Here is a 17954-nt window from a genome sequence, read left to right on the forward strand (position 1 = left end):
TTACAAAACAGCTGACAGGACGAGGACCATGACCTGAGGCTCCGGGTTCTCAGGAGGAAACCAATGGACTGTCTTCATCCTACCCTCATCATAAAGGGGGGGGGGGGGGTCAGGACCTAAAGAACCAGATCCACCATCTTCATCCTACCCTCATCATAAAGGGGGGGGGGTCAGGACCTAAAGAACCAGATCCACCATCTTCATCCTACCCTCATCATAAAGGGGGGGTCGGGATCTAAAGAACCAGATCCACCATCTTCATCCTACCCTCATCGTAAAGGGGGGGTCAGGACCTAAAGAACCAGATCTACCATCTTCATCCTACCCTCATCATAAAGGGGGGGTCAGGACCTAAAGAACCAGATCCACCATCTTCATCCTACCCTCATCATAAAGGGGGGGTCAGGACCTAAAGAACCAGATCTACCATCTTCATCCTACCCTCATCATAAAGGGGGGGTCAGGACCTAAAGAACCAGATCCACCATCTTCATCCTACCCTCATCGTAAAGGGGGTTCAGGACCTAAAGAACCAGATCCACCATATTCATCCTACCCTCAATAATCCATCTTCCACTCACTCATCCACCCCAACGTACCCTTCACCCATTCAAACCATTGTGTAGCTCGTACGGAGACCTTGAGGCGCCTTTATAAATAAAAGGTATTATTATTATTCATATTATTCATCCGGTGGTTCTTACCTTGTCTGCAGACTGCGCCGTGCCGAAGAAGATGGGGATGAAGGCCAGCCACACGATGCAGGTGGTGTACATGGTGAACCCAATGGGCTTGGCCTCGTTAAAGTTCTCCGGGACCCCGCGGGTCTTTATAGCGTAAACGGTACACGTCACCATCAATAGGATACTGTAACCCAATGAGCAGATGATCTGGAGATCCGTGATGTCACACTTCAACACGCCGCGAGCCTTAAACGGGTTGAAGGTCTTCTGCTCCTCGTAGTCTATGATGGTGTTGGGCGGATCCACTATGAACCAGATGAAGACCCCCATCAGCTGCACAGAGATGAGGATGGAGGTGATGGCCAGCTGCGAGGTGGGGCTGATCAGCCGGGGCGCCGTCACCGACTTCTTGCCTTGCTCAAAGATCCGGAATATACGGTTGGTTTTGGTGAGGAGGGCGGCGTAACTGATGCACATACCCAGCCCCAGGAAGATCCGTCTGAACGAACACACGCCCACGTCCGGCTTGGCGATCATGAGGAAGGTGATGATGTAACACAGGAAGATCCCCGTGAGCAGGACGTAGCTCAGCTCTCTGCCGGACGCACGGACGATCGGTGTGTCGTTGTACCGGACAAACGTGGCCATGACGAGGATGGTGGCGGTGATGCCGATCATGGCGAGTAACACGGGGATCACGGCCCAGGGGGAGCTCCACTCCAGCTTGGTGATAGGGATGGGCTGGCAGGCGGTGCGGTTGGCGTTGGGCCTCATGTTGTAGGAGCACAGCTTGCAGGTGAACTCATCGTACTGGTACTGGTATCCGTCGCAGGGCTCGCAGTGCCAGCAGCACGGCATGCCCTTCACCACCTTCTTCCTCTCGCCCGTCTTACAGGGGAGGCTGCAGACGGAGCTGGGGACGTCCTGCTCCCCCCGAGGCCACTGCATGTCCTCCATCTGCAGACACAACACGAGGGACGGTTACATCAAAGATTCACAAGATTATCCCCAAGACTAAAACCACCAGACTCAGGGACGGTTTCATCCCACAGGCAGAGACCGCTAAACGCCTGAACTCTGTGCCTCGATACACATTCATCTGTTTGTCATCTTGCAATTTACTTATTTATCTGAATAGGAAAAACGTGGAGTAAAGTTAAGCATTATAAAAACATTCCACACTTCATTTTCTGACAGGGTATGTTTAAATATGCTAATGAGGCCACTGCATGTCCTCCATCTGCAGACACAACACGAGGGACGGTTACATCAGAGATTCACAAGATTATTAAAGGTCTCCTATTATACTATTTTCCTATATTTAACTTTAGGAGGTAAAGTTAAATATCATGAAACGTGTTATTTCTTAGGAAGAAAATGTAACTATACATGCACGTATTATTAATATTAAAAGGAAAGTAAGTATAAAAAAAAACCTTCCACACTTCATTACTAGGATTAACATGTTCATTTTATATTACAAGTTTTCAGGTTTGTTTAAAATATGCTAACGAGGCTTTGTGTTGCTAACTGTTGGTGAGTTTAGGAGAAATCTGCAGACAAAAGTAAATGTGGATTTAGATTTTTTTTATTTCCGATAATCTGAAGTAATACATGTTGTTGAATCTGAATATAGATGCATGATAACACGTGTTATAGTCCGTCATGTCTCGCATCAAAATTGCATTCTCTGTATCTTGAACCCTCTGTGAAAGGAAGCAGGTTTTATTTGACTCTAATATGGAGTGTGGATTCCTCTCACACTGTGAGACCTCACGGTGGAAGCAGCTTTAATTAATGGTGATACATTTGCTGTGAGCTTCTGGTTCCTCAGGTTCCTCCTGCCGTTAAACCAGAGCTTCTGGTCTCTTCCTGAAGCAAAATGTCTCATTGATCTGACAGCTTGGCTGCTGCTAATGAGTAATGAATACTCTATTAGAGCCACATCAATACAGATGAATCCCACATGGATCATAGCTCTGAGGTCTTGGTTATCTGGGATTCCCCCTCAGTACAGCAGATCGCTCTGAAGCTGGAGAATCGCTGCTCATCGTTGAACCAAATCAAGGTCCATCTCCTCTGTGTTTTCAATGAGAGCTGCCGGTCTGCTTGAAGAAATACGTCAACATGTTTTATAATGACTCTCACTGCTGAACACAGGTCCACTCTCTGACCAGAGGGGGTTATGTAATAATAATCATTTCATTTATGAGAGCCACAAATTAGTGGAAAGCTAACAGTTGATAGTAGGGGTGTAACGGTATCCGTATTCGTCCCGAACGGTCACGGTTCGGACGTCACGGTTCGGACGTCACGGTTCGGTGTATGCAGTCACACGACGAATACGCCTTTTTAGTGGGAAAAAGGTCTGTCATTCAGGGCAGTATCCATTACACTATTTATAATCCAGGGGGCGGTATTGCGCCTAAAAGCTGTTTGCCTGCCGCCCTTAAACAACAAATGAAGAACAAGAAGATAACAAAACAAAACGAACAAAATACAAGAAGAAGAAAAGTTAGTAAGTTCAGATAACACACAGGAGCTAGAACCCACCTGCTTCTTTTCAATCAGCTGTGGGAACACTTCGGGTTCTCTGTGGACTACAATAACATGGAGTGCGAGTGGTGGATCGGACGAGGACGGGGTGTCGGCGTTGTTAGACAGCGGTGCGATATGCTAATGGGAACACACGCCAAACATGCTAAATCATATCAGAAGGCATCACCCAGATTTGGAAATCACCGGAGCCCGGCAAAAGACAACAGCTTCTCCCCGCTGCTTTTAAGAAGCCAATAGACATGAGAGCCGAGAGACCAACAAAAAATAACGGGAGCTTTTCGCATATGTTTTTCAACGACTATGCGCTCTTGAGACACTTCCTTATTATTTATTTTGTAATATTTTCAAGACATTCTTTTTAGTTTTACTGCTTGATGAAACCTTTTTGTTTGACATCAGCCATTAAAGATAATATGGCCATCTGAGTGTGTGTGGTTTGTTTGTGGTTTGTTTTTAATTGTGTTATAAAGTTAATTATTCAAAATGTTATTTTTAAACTGAAACTGTTCAAAAATAAATAAAAAACAATCCTGGAATTATGCATTTCGGACTTTTTTTTGCTTTTTCTTGTTGTACCGAACCGTGACCCCCAAACCGAGGTACATACCGAACCGTGGATTCTGTGAACCGTTGCACCCCTAGTTGATAGCCAACATGTGATGGCTAACCAGCACACTGACAGGTTAACTGGTTTTCCAAATGTCAGCACTGTGATTGTGATCCTCATGCTGCGTTCACACCGGATATTTGCATCGCTCCAATACCGCGGCTTGCAGTTTGTTTGATCGCGCCATTCAAAACAGACATACCGTTGACGTGTCGCGCCGTAGACGGACAGTTGAGGTTGTTTACACGTCCATGCAAGATTGTTTTGGTTATTTCTGTCCTTGACTATGGAGGATATAACAACTATTACTGCTTTGTACCTTCTGTGGAAGTCCTACAAACGTAGCAACAAACGCCATCGTGTCTGGGTTCTTATTCTCCTCCAAGCCAGTACCTTTTTGTTGCGGTCCCGGTAGATATACGACATCGTATCGTAAATCTCCGGGAACCCACTCACAGCCACACCGATCATCTCTTCTATCTTTACAACTGATCAACGTCAGGACGTCAGAGGAAATCCCAACGCTGATTGGCTTTCGCGAGAATGCGTCACGTAAATTTGACGCTCGAGTTGAAAAAATGTAAGTCTCGCGTTTGACGCGGCCCCCTTCAATGCACCGTCGGAGCAAATTTGTGTCCGTCCGCATCTCTGCATTGACTTTACATGTAATCGCGCCACACCCAAAAATCGCATCGCGTCCGGTGTGAACGCAGCATCACAATCACAAAATGTGGATTTCTTTTTTTAACTGGATATTTTGACCTTTTTCAAAAATTCTGTTTGTTTCTCAAAATCGTAAAAAATCCAAAATCTCAAAAGTTTGAATTTTTATCAGAATTCTGACTTTTTCTGTACATTTTGACTTTTTTTAACAAAATTCTGAACTTTTCTGAAAATTATGAATTTTTTTATAATCCTACGTTTTTCTCTCTAAATTCAGACAACATTTTGACTTTTTTCACAAAAATAAACATTTTGTCTTTTTTCTCAAACTTTAGGTTCTTATCTGGCAATTCTGACTTCTTTTTTTTTTAAATCGACCTTTGTCTTCTGGCAGTGAGAGTTATTACAAACTATCCACATGAGCTTTCGTCTCACTTAAGCACACATTTCGAAATGCCTTATTTGAGAAGTTTACTGACTACTTTCTTATCAGATTAAGATTTTAAAGATACCAATTATACATCTATTAGATGTTCTGAACATGAATAGCCAATCGATACTTGGTCAGAGAATATTGCCAGATTAAACGCGACGTCCGGTCTTGATTCCAAATAGATAAACAGATAACATGTCTCTGCACCTCTTCTGATTTGTACCTTAGGATGTTAAACCCTTCTAATAGCTGCACATAAACACTGCCACACTACGAGAAAGCAATAAATAAGAGCTGAAGTGCACAAAGACTTTTCAATAAATCACCAGAACCGGCCCGGCGATGGTCAGAAAACGGTTCCGGTGTTTTGCTGCTGATGCTCTGGCAGATAGCCGCTCTCTGTTTAAAGAGATTTAAAGGCACTTGGAGGGATTTCAAATGCTTCTGTGACCCAGAGCCAATCAATTTCAGCGCAGTAAGGACATCTTCAAACAGATTATCCACAAAGGCCAATCCTCCATCACTCTGTGGTTGCAGCAGCCAGGAGAAAAACCTGCTGCTGGATGTTATCGCTTCCCACCATCACCCAGACTCTGCCTGGGGACGATAACTTGGGATCGTCAGGGATAAAAAGCTGCATCCATCGAGCAGCCGGAGGTCGTATCGCTGAGATTCAGCAGCACGACAAGAAGGAACACTGCAAACAGATCCTTTAACCAGAGAGGGTAAAAGTACACTGTTCCTTTACTCAAGTACCCAGGATGCAACGGGGCGGCACCATATTAACTATATCTGCAGAGTCACACCAACACCATTCATCTCACACAGTTCATTTAGTCTCTATAAGGACGGACCATGCATCTTTATTAACAGCAACACAGTTGAAACTAAAGCTGTTTGTATGTCAGAGTACAGAGGGGCTGCAGAAGCACCGACCCATGATGTCTCTGCAAACAAAAGCTCGATTAAGAAAACTGCAATTTAAAACAAACGAGGTCTCGAGTATTTTCACAGATGATGTGTTTCTACTCTGCAAGAAGATCATGTCTGAGTCACAACAGGAACATGCTTTTTGATGCCGTCTCCTGATCATTTGTGCATTTGTGCTCTGCAAGCCTTTCTGTACACATTTACCCACGTCTGTATGAATATATATATATATATATGTGTAGATGCATTTGTGTATTTTCATGTCTCTTTGACAGGTGCGTTAATGATCCTGTCAGATGGTGTGTGTGTGTGAGAGAGTGTGTGATTTGTCAGAGTTTATCTGGTCATGTTCATACTGTCACGATCTGTCTGCGTTGTGTTTTGTCTTGTTTAGATCTTTCCTTGGTTTCCTGTCTGTGTGTGTCCCCTCCTACCCGTCCCCTCCTACCCGTTCCCTCCTACCCGTCCCCTCCTACCCGTTCCCTCCTACCCGTCCCCTCCTACCCGTTCCCTCCTACCCGTCCCCTCCTAGCCGTCCCCTCCTACCCGTCCCCTCCTACCCGTTCCCTCCTACCCGTCCCCTCCTACCCGTTCCCTCCTACCCGTCCCCTCCTACCCGTTCCCTCCTACCCGTTCCCTCCTACCCGTCCCCTCCTACCTGTTCCCTCCTACCTGTCCCCTCCTACCCGTTCCCTCCTACCTGTTCCCTCCTACCTGTTCCCTCCTACCTGTCCCCTCCTACCCGTTCCCTCCTACCTGTTCCCTCCTACCTGTTCCCTCCTACCTGTTCCCTCCTACCTGTTCCCTCCTACCTGTTCCCTCCTACCTGTTCCCTCCTACCTGTTCCCTCCTACCTGTTCCCTCCTACCTGTCCCCTCCTACCCGTTCCCTCCTACCTGTTCCCTCCTACCTGTTCCCTCCTACCTGTCCCCTCCTACCCGTTCCCTCCTACCTGTTCCCTCCTACCTGTTCCCTCCTACCTGTCCCCTCCTACCTGTCCCCTCCTACCTGTTCCCTCCTACCCGTTCCCTCCTACCTGTTCCCTCCTACCTGTTCCCTCCTACCTGTTCCCTCCTACCTGTTCCCTGCTACCTGTTTACTTGATTGTGTTCACCTGGTGCCCCTGTGTGTTGTCCTCCCTCCTCACCTGTCTCTTGTTTCGTTGATTAGTCTTGTGTGTGTTTAAGTTCTGTTTTTGTTGTCTGTCATTGTTTGTTTCTTGTTTGTCTGTGACTATGTTCACCGGGGAGTGTTCTGTTTGTCACCTAGTTTATTCTGCATTTGGGTCCTGCCTGCTTCACTCACCCTAACACATACGCATGTTACACATTCATATCTTCACTCTCATAGTAAGAGCATCACTGATTATTTTATTTTCAGTAACATTTTGAATTGAAAGGAAACCATCAGGAGTTCAGAGGGTTTGTCTTTTTATCATTTTGTGTAAGCACTTTTTATTAATTAATTTAGTAATTCTGAGAAAACATTGATAAATCACCAAAAGTGTTTAATATTAAAATTAAATAAATTATGAATATTAAAATACAAAAGAAGACTGAACAAAATAAAAGTATAAAGAAAAGATTAAAATATTTAAAAATATAACTGCTGATTAAAGACAACACAACAAATGATGATGTAGCACGATTTGTTGATTAAAAAGTCAATAAAAACGTCAAGGATTCCTTGTGGAAAACAGATGATTATTGAGGTGCTGTTTTTAATCTAGAGTATAACAAAGTGCATATTTTCACAGCTGATATTTAGTGTGCAGGGCCGACACACACACATATTGATTTCTGACTCATTGCATTTATTTCATCTGCATCTGCAGCGAGCATCATCACAGCAAGGATAACCCGATTACTGACGAAAGGAGGAAATACAAGCGACAAGGAAATCCCCCTCCATGTTGAATAATGTTGTCACTATAACCAGCGTTGTGTCGGCATTGATAGCAGTGGCTGTCTTGTTGCTTTTCTTTCACCTCAATCTGCCCGGCAACAGGCTCACGTGATGAGTCTTATTCAGAAAAAAGAAAACACTATGGGCGACATTGCTGGAGCTTTTGTCACTCAAGGCCACTTATGTTTTGAGGCCAGATTTGTACGTCCATTTGATATAATGAAGGGCATCGAGAACACGCTGACTAGCTCTGCTGCTGAAATCATCCAAAGTTATGTGAAAAGAGTCAATTTGATAATGTTTAAAGCAGGTTTAGGACCTTTTTTCAGGAGATGTTAAAGCCCCTCTGCACTCTAGCTGATGATGTCACAGACACACCCGTTATAACATCTGAAACGCTATGGAAATTCAACAAAACTTGAATTGGAATTTTAGGAAAACCGTTCCATCTATCAAAAAACCCTTTTAGTTTAATAAAGCTCAGTCTGCAGAGCTGTTTAAAACTTTAATCTATGTTCTGGTTAAAGTATGGCGAAGCAGTGTGGCCTCAAAGTTTGGTGAATTTGAGCTCACGTTGATTTCCGATTAATTCCTATGTATTCCGTTTTTTTTAGATTTGCATGAAAGCAGCTGGGCGAATCTCTTAGAAAAGTGTTAGAACACCATTCCTGATCATTGTGGACGTTTTGATGTGTTTATGTCGTAGCAACGCTCCGGGACTAGCAGCGGTCCAAACTTTTAACTTTGAGATGATAATTCAGATGAAGATGTACGCAGGATTATAATCTGTGTGCAACAGGGCTCGCAGAGGATTAGCACCAGATGTCAAGAGGTGCAAAAACACTGCCTGTAATATAATGAAACTTTGACCAGTACCAACCTCTATATCCGTATATTATACCGTGTGTGCAGGTTACACACAGCTCTAAAGGGATTGTGCTGAGTCATGATCAGAAACCGCCATTTTCTAAATGAATCTGGTAATCCTGTATCATGGATATGAACAATTTAATCCCCGAATATAAACTGCACATAACAAACATTAATCTCAGAGAAAGAGAAAACAGGCACCAGAGATAAATACTGAGACTCTGCAGGTAGAAACACACGCTAATACTGATGCTAACAATACAAATACAGAGTCTAAAAATATGAATACAAGAATCAGAAATGTGTTGACAGATCTATCAGAGTTTTTTCTGCAGACGTGTTGAGCCAATACTTGTAAGATGAAGCCATTGAGAAGTAAATATGTTAAGTATGTGTGTATTTGCATCGCAGAAAAGTGTTTAAACATAGCTAAAGTTAAACATAAGATATAAAATGTGTTAGGAACAAGGTATTTGCCGTAGGAGAGCACTCATTCAGTGGAAAATTACTTTAAACAGTCCCACTGCAGTACAATTAAGTCCTTTTGATAGGTAAACATTCATCCAGAGTGCTTCGACATTTATTTTTAGAAAACTAGGAATATTTAAATGAATATCATGGAAAAAGACACTTAAAGTACAATTTCTAAAGTATTTATTTAAACTAAATCACCAGAAACAGAAGTCCTCATATGGTCAGACAAGAATCATAGTCCCCGGTTAGTGTTGTAGACATGTATGTGTGTGTATATATGTGTGTGATAGATAGGTAGACATCCATAATTTCCCTCTTTTATAGGCAGATATCGCACAAGGCTGCTTTACATTTTATTTGGAAGAATATTTCAAGGAATATTATGGTTAAAGATGTTTTATAAAAAAAATAGAAACAGAAGTCCTTGTATGGTCAGAGGGACATAGATAGTCCCCTGTTAGTCATATAAACGTGTACTTGTGTGTGTCTGTTTGTGGTAGATAGGCATTTACAAAACATTTAAAAGCACATCTTAAGTAATATTATTGTAAAAGACCTTAAACGTAGGATTCCTTAAGTGTGATTTTAATGATTAAACAAAAGTCCTCACTAAGCAGAGTAAAATTATAGTACCCCGTTAGTTAGGTAGACATGTGTATATGTGTGTCTGTTTGTGTATTTGCAAAATCTGATGTGTCCTTAAGAAGAAGAATAATGAGGGAAATGAAGTATACAATTCTAATAAAATAACAAACTGTTTTGTTTGAGATTAAATCCCTTTTTATTTAATTTTTTGTTTCAAAGAAACAGTTTGATTTTCAGATATTAAGTCAAAAAACTGATTTTCTTTTGTTCTAAGCCTCTCAAATCTGGAGATGTGCTGCTGTTCTCTGTTTTCTATCATATTAAAGGGAATATAATTGAATATAACGAGACCTTTATCTACATTTTCCATTAATCCCTGACATAAAGAGTAGTTTAATGGACAGCCAGAGGAATCATTAGTGGGTTATGATCATGTAATGTGTGTGTGTGTGTGTGTGTGTAATGTGTCCTCCCTTCATTTACATGCATGTATCCCCAGACGTGTGATGTGAGGACGTGTAGTGCAGATCATACATGTCAGTGTGCAGCATTAGGGTAATTGACCCACATAACGAGCTGGAGGTTCAAACAAAGGTTACTAGTCTGCTAAATATGCTGATTACTGCTCTGATCTCTGAGAAAGACAGCGACACTGGATCTGATCCGCCGTCCTCTAAAGAGTGACGCACACAGCTGGAGACCAGGGGACACTAAAGAGTGACGCACACAGCTGGGAGACCAGGGGACACTAAAGAGTAACGCACACAGCTGGGAGACCAGGGGACACTAAAGAGTGACGCACACAGCTGGGAGACCAGGGGACACTAAAGAGTGACGCACACAGCTGGGAGACCAGGGGACACTAAAGAGTAACGCACACAGCTGGGAGACCAGGGGACACTAAAGAGTGACGCACACAGCTGGGAGACCAGGGGGAACTAAAGAGGGACGCACACAGCTGGGAGACCAGGGGACACTAAAGAGTGACGCACACAGCTGGGAGACCAGGGGGAACTAAAGAGTGACGCACACAGCTGGGAGACCAGGGGACACTAAAGAGGGATGCACACAGCTGGAGACCAGGGGACACTAAAGAGTGACGCACACAGCTGGGAGACCAGGGGACACTAAAGAGTGACGTACACAGCTGGGAGACCAGGGGACACTAAAGAGTGACGCACACAGCTGGGAGACCAGGGGACACTAAAGAGTGACGCACACAGCTGGAGACCAGGGGACACTAAAGAGTGACGCACACAGCTGGGACCGGAGCGCTCTGTCACTTCCTTGTGAATCCTCTCTCAGGGTGAACTGGACTAAAGAGGATCCTCGGCTCAGCGTCATGATCCCGACACACGAGGTGAACCTTTCTAATGTCAGCTGTTCAATGTGTCCTGCTGTGACTCAGGACTATTTAAGAGGACATAAGACAAGCTTTGTGTACATCTCTCCACCACAGGCGAGGCGGCCTTTGTTCTCTCTCTGTGATGAACACATCTGAGCAGGCTCCTTCAAAGAAAAGGTAAGAAAAGGGAATTTGAATAATGACATCCCTCCAGGTCCCAGGATGCAACGGGGCGGCACCATATAAATATATCTGCAGAGTCACACCAACACCATTCATCTCACACAGTTCATTTAGTCTCTATAAGGACGGACCATGCATCTTTATTAACAGCAACACAGTTGAAACTAAAGCTGTTTGTATCTCAGAGTACAGAGGGGCTGCAGAAGCACTGACCCATGATGTCTCTGCAAACAAAAGCTCGATTAAGAAAACTGCAATTTAAAACAAACGAGGTCTCGAGTATTTTCACAGATGATGTGTTTCTACTCTGCAACAAGATCATGTCTGAGTCACAACAGGAACATGCTGTTTGATGGCGTCTCCTGATCATTTGTGCTCGTGTTGCAAGCCTTTCTGTACACATTTACCACGTCTGTATGAATATATATATATATATGTATATATATATATATACATATATATATTTATATATAGATATGTATATATATATATATATACATATATATATATGTGTGTGTGTGTGTGTGTGTGTGTGTGTGTGTGTGTGGGTGGGTGTGTGTGTGTGGGTGTGGGTGTGGGTGTGGGTGTGGGTGTGTGTGTGGGTGTGGGTGTGGGTGTGTGTGGGTGTGGGTGTGGGTGTGGGTGTGTGTGTGTGTGTGTGTGTGGGTGTGTGTGTGTGGGTGTGGGTGTGTGTGTGGGTGTGGGTGTGTGTGTGTGTGTGTGTCAACAGGGGTGATCAGTATATTGTTTCAAAAGGGAAGTAGGGATAGGTTGGAGTCATACTTGTCAACCCTCCCGGTTTCATATTTCTCCCGATTTCTGATAAAATCAGATTTACTCAGGACTGTTTCCACTCGGACTTTAATACAGCTACACCATTGTTTGGTTTCCATGGTAACACTTCTCTTTAGTAGCGCGCGCAACTGCAAGTCTGAGAGGGTGAGGCAGGTAGTCACAGAAAACAGAACAAGAATCAACTGCTCTACTCTCTGCTCCCTCCTTTCCACGTCCAGCCCACACATATGCCCCATCAAGGACGGTGCAACAGGATGGGCAGTGCACGCATACTACAATAAGCATGTTAATCTAATACAGCTACGGCGATCCACTAGCACCCCCCCCCCAGAATGAAGGAAGCTGAAGTTAGGAGGTAAGGTTTTGTAAATGAAGGAAGCTGAAGTTAGGAGGTAAGGTTTTGGAAATGAAGGAAGCTGAAGTTAGGAGGTAAGGTTTTGGAAATGAAGGAAGCTGAAGTTAGGAGGTAAGGTTTTGGAAATGAAGGAAGCTGAAGTTAGGAGGTAAGGTTTTGGAAATGAAGGAAGCTGAAGTTAGGAGGTAAGGTTTTGGTTGCAAATGGGTTAATTATGAGCAAATTGGGGTATGTCATGAATGTCCTGGACGTTCCGAGTTCGGTAATTAAAGAAATGGATAAATTGGTGAGTGAGTTCATTTGGGAGGGGAAGGGGTTAGGATTGCAAAAGAAGTCATGGAGAATGAATATGAGGACGGGGGATTGAAGCTGATACACTCAGAAAGGAAGTTGAAACGATAAGGGTCAAAAGGATGATATTTAAAAAAGGGAGATGGTCATTTATGGAAGGTCTTCTTGGGGGAGGCCGTATGGGGGCTGTGGGGACAGCGCTATTTGCATGAGGTTCAGGAGGGGGTGGATGAGAGGAATGAACGATGTTCAAAAGGAAGTGATGAGTGCACGGGGGGATGTTCTGAAGTGTGTGAGTTATGAATGTGTGAACACGGAGCAGGGGAGGCAGCAGCCCATATTCCATAATCTGAGGATAACGTTGGAGCAGGATTCTGTGAGAGCGGGGTTCAGGTCGGTAAAGGATTTAGTGAATGAGTGTACCGGGTTTCATGAGGGCACAGGCGGTAGGGGATGAGGTCAGGGAGAGGGATCTGGTGATGAGAAGGTTCTGGATAGCATAAAGGAGGGGGTGCTGGGTGAATGGAAAAGGATGATTGAGGGTGAAGCTGTGGGGGTAAGAAAAGTGTGGTGGAGTTGTATGTGAATGTTGGTGGGGGGATATGTGAGCTGGGGGACTAAAGCAGTCTACAACACTTTGAGAGGGGAGCATGTGAGGAGGCCAGCAGCGGGAGAGGTGTGAATGGGCTGGATGTGAAGAGGATATGGAAGAAGAAGAAGAGTGAAAGGCATCAGCACTGAATGTGACCACTTCCTGCTGAGGCACAACGGGGTTTTCAATCATGTAATAGTTAGCATGCTTGATAGTCAGGTGAGGAGAGAGTGTGATGTCTGCAAGCTGGCCGTAGAAAATGGCATGAATTTGTTGAATTTGGTGTTTTTTTGGAGAATGAAAGAAATGATAGGCAGATGTTGGAATGATGGAATAATGAGTCACAACAGGAACACGCTTTTTGATGGCGTCTGCTGATCATCTGTGCGCGGGTTGCAAGCCTTTCTGTACACAGTGTGTGTGTGTGTGTGTGTGTGTGTGTGTGTGTGTGTGTGTGTGTGTGTGTATGTGTGTGTGTGATGTGTCCTCCCTTCATTTACATGCATGTATCCCCAGACGTGTGATGTGAGGAGGTGGAGAGCAGGAGGTCATGTTCTCTCTGGACTGACGGCTTTGGGTGATACGGCCCTTTATCAGCGTGATCACACAGGACAGTTAACATGGTTTATACTAATTATTGAAGTACCTGGGGCCCTGGGTTGTCTCCTCCCCCCTCACCTGTGTCTAATTGCTCCCCCTCACCTGTGTCTAATTGCTCCCCCTCACCTGTGTTTAATTGCTCCCCCTCACCTGTGTCTAATTGCTCCCCCTCACCTGTGTCTAATTGCTCCCCCTCACCTGTGTCTAATTGCTCCCCCTCACCTGTGTTTAATTGCTCCCCCTCACCTGTGTCTAATTGCTCCCCCTCACCTGTGTTTAATTGCTCCCCCTCACCTGTGTTTAATTGCTCCCCCTCACCTGTGTTTAATTGCTCCCCCTCACCTGTGTCTAATTGCTCCCCCTCACCTGTGTCTAATTGCTCCCCCTCACCTGTGTCTAATTGCTCCCCCTCACCTGTGTCTAATTGCTCCCCCTCACCTGTGTCTAATTGCTCCCCCTCACCTGTGTCTAATTGCTCCCCCTCACCTGTGTTTAATTGCTCCCCCCTCACCTGTGTTTAATTGCTCCCCCCTCACCTGTGTCTAATTGCTCCCCCTCACCTGTGTTTAATTGCTCCCCCTCACCTGTGTCTAATTGCTCCCCCCTCACCTGTGTCTAATTGCTCCCCCTCACCTGTGTCTAATTGCTCCCCCCTCACCTGTGTTTAATTGCTCCCCCCTCACCTGTGTCTAATTGCTCCCCCTCACCTGTGTCTAATTGCTCCCCCTCACCTGTGTCTAATTGCTCCCCCTCACCTGTGTTTAATTGCTCCCCCTCACCTGTGTCTATTTGCTCCCCCTCACCTGTGTCTAATTGCTCCCCCTCACCTGTGTTTAATTGCTCTCCCTCACCTGTGTCTAATTGCTCCCCCTCACCTGTGTTTAATTGCTCCCCCTCACCTGTGTCTAATTGCTCCCCCTCACCTGTGTCTCGTTAGTGTCTGTGTGTGTGAGATCGTGGTGGCTGCAGGCTGGGCTCTCGTGAACAGCCGCAGCAGGTTGAGGCTGTGTGACTTTGTGCACAGTGTTTTAATAAACGTTCTGCCTCCTTGCTTGGTCGGGCCGCTCAACGGTCGGTCTCACAGATCCACACATAACGAGCTGGAGGTTCAAACTAAGGTTACTAATCTGCTGCTGATTGCTGCTCTGATCTCTGAGAAGGACAGCGGCCCTGGATCTGGTCCTCCGTCACGCTTCACGTTAGCTTCAGCAATGACTCACTTTTTATTGTGCAGACTGTGAAACACACACAAAGGGATTATTATGGGATGGCTCACCGGAGGCTGCCGGGTGAATAATTTAGTTTGTGAGGAAGCAGAGGAATGGCCCCGCATGCAGAAGAACCCAGATACAGAGAAACAAACATGGCTGCTTCACTACAGCTTTATTAACAGAGAGAGAGAGAGAGAGATAGAGAGAGAAAGATAGAGAGAGGGAGAGAGAGAGAGAAAGATATATAGAGAGAGAGAGATAGAGAGTGATAGATAGAGAGAGAGTGATAGAGAGAGAGGAGATAGATAAAGAGAGAAAGAGAGAGAGAGTGATAGATAGAGAGAGGGGAGAGAAAGGAGATAGAGAGAGAGATAAAGAGAGAGAGAGAGAGAGAAAGAGAGAGAGAGAGAGAGAGGGGAGAGATAGAGAGAGAGAAGATAGAGAGATAGATAGAGAGAGAGAGAGAGATAGAGAGATAAAGAGAGAGAGAGTGATAGATAGAGAAAGAGGGAGAGATAGAGAGAGTGATAGAGAGGGAGGAGATAAATATTTGCCTCGTGTTCCTCATTTAGAACATAGGTAGACCACGAGGATATCCATCCAGGACTTATGATCCAGGACCACAGCCACCACTCAAGATCCAGGACTTATGATCCAGGACCACAGCCACCACTCAAGATCCAGGACTTATGATCCAGGACCACAGCCACCACTCAAGATCCAGGACTCATGATCCAGGACCACAGCCACCACTCAAGATCCAGGACTCATGATCCAGGACCACAGCCACCACTCAAGATCCAGGACTCATGATCCAGGACCACAGCCACCACTCAAGATCCAGGACTCATGATCCAGGACTCATGATCCAGGACCACAGCCACCACTCAAGATCCAGGACTCAAGATCCAGGACTTATGATCCAGGACCACAGCCACCACTCAAGATCCAGGACTTATGATCCAGGACCACAGCCACCACTCAAGATCCAGGACTTATGATCCAGGACCACAGCCACCACTCAAGATCCAGGGCTTATGATCCAGGACCACAGCCACCACTCAAGATCCAGGGCTTATGATCCAGGACCACAGCCACCACTCAAGATCCAGGACTTATGATCCAAGACCACAGCCACCACTCAAGATCCAGGACTTATGATCCAGGACCACAGCCACCACTCAAGATCCAGGGCTTATGATCCAGGACCACAGCCACCACTCAAGATCCAGGACTTATGATCCAGGACCACAGCCACCACTCAAGATCCAGGACTTATGATCCAGGACCACAGCCACCACTCAAGATCCAGGGCTTATGATCCAGGACCACAGCCACCACTCAAGATCCAGGACTTATGATCCAGGACCACAGCCACCACTCAAGATCCAGGACTCATGATCCAGGACCACAGCCACCACTCAAGATCCAGGACTTTGATCCAGGACCTCAGCCACCACTCAAGATCCAGGACTTATGATCCAGGACCACAGCCACCACTCAAGATCCAGGACTCAAGATCCAGGACTCATGATCCAGGACTTATGATCCAGGACCACAGCCACCACTCAAGATCCAGGACTTATGATCCAGGACCACAGCCACCACTCAAGATCCAGGACTTATGATCCATTCGTAATAATAGTGTACCATGCGTGTAACAGGATCAAATCAAACATGGGTAAATCAATCTGCCGTCTTTCAGCAGTGAACACATGGAGACCCACACATCAGACATATTTAGCTGTGGCATGCATTTCAATCATTTCCACCTTTCACTAAAACACTTAGGATCATAAATTCTTTTCTCACAATAGAGGAAATTATAATCCCTACTAATTTACATCTATATCTGTAAGTGCATTCAGTCAAGTGAGGTTATTTACACCATGTGAATAATGCAGGTTTTTGTGCAAATGGAAAACTGTTTTTGACTCAAGAAGAATACATGAAAAATACTCCAAGTTCACAAACTGACTGACACCAGAAAGTGTCAGTGTTTTGTTGAGGTCTCCATATTAAGTTGAATAATTAAAACAAAAGTTAATATAATCAAATATATTCTTTTATAACCCACAATGAAAATGCGGGGGGGGGGGGGGGGGGGGGTGAATCTATAGCACATCACTGAAGCCTAGGCCATAGGAGAACATGTGTGGACCTGTGCAGCCCTGCACATCAGAGGTCATGACCTTTCCCACACGTAAGGTATGAAGGAGATGTCTTTGGGTTTTTTCTGCAGGACAGACTGAGAGGGTGATTTCCCTCGACTTGGTAAGATCTTAATGTCACAACTGAAGACGGCATTCACTGAACCTGGTTCTCCAGGAGTTAATAGAGGTGAGACCTTGCTGACCTGCTGAGCAGTAAACTTACATGGACTCAATAGCTTCTGTTAGGTCGATTAGTACGTCAGAGTAACGGCCGGAATAAATGAACAGGCGACTCCAACAATTTAGAAAACAGGTTCAAGGTTTGGTTTTGACAGAATGAACGTGTCTTATAAGAGCCAAGGAACCACAGTGAGCTGCCTCCACTGATGTTTATATCACGTCCACTTCACGCTGCTATGGACAGTCTGCACTAATGCACATTTCCCAAAGATATTGAAGAGACTGTTATTTTGTATGTATTGATTGTTGTGGTTTTATTTATGTCTTAATGTGCGCATATTAGGGCTGTCAAGTTAACGCAATTTGTTTTTTAACGCCACTAATTATTTGAACATGCGATTAACGCCTGTGTATTGGTCCTCGGCCCGCCCCGTAGTTTCAGAGCCCAAAGGCTTTACGTGAGATATGGATACAACAGAAGGTGTTTTAAACAGCAAGCCAAGCTCACAGCTGACGCTAAATGGGTGGCGGTGGCTACAG

At 45.0% G+C, this 17954-nt stretch overlaps 1 protein-coding gene across 3 annotated transcripts in view; it reads right to left on the reverse strand.

Annotated features, from left to right (window-relative positions):
* grm7 (glutamate metabotropic receptor 7) overlaps positions 1-17954 on the reverse strand; it is a 240060-nt gene that overhangs the window by 12435 nt on the left and 209671 nt on the right. For all 3 annotated transcript variants that reach the window (XM_079680198.1, XM_079680199.1, XM_079680200.1), the window contains one exon: positions 705-1640. In XM_079680198.1, the coding sequence (XP_079536324.1) occupies positions 705-1640 (936 nt within the window). The remainder of the gene's footprint in view (positions 1-704; positions 1641-17954) is intronic.

The sequence above is a fragment of the Notothenia rossii genome (assembly GCF_949606895.1).
Source record: "Notothenia rossii genome assembly, chromosome: 5".
Classification (NCBI taxonomy): domain Eukaryota; kingdom Metazoa; phylum Chordata; class Actinopteri; order Perciformes; family Nototheniidae; genus Notothenia; species Notothenia rossii.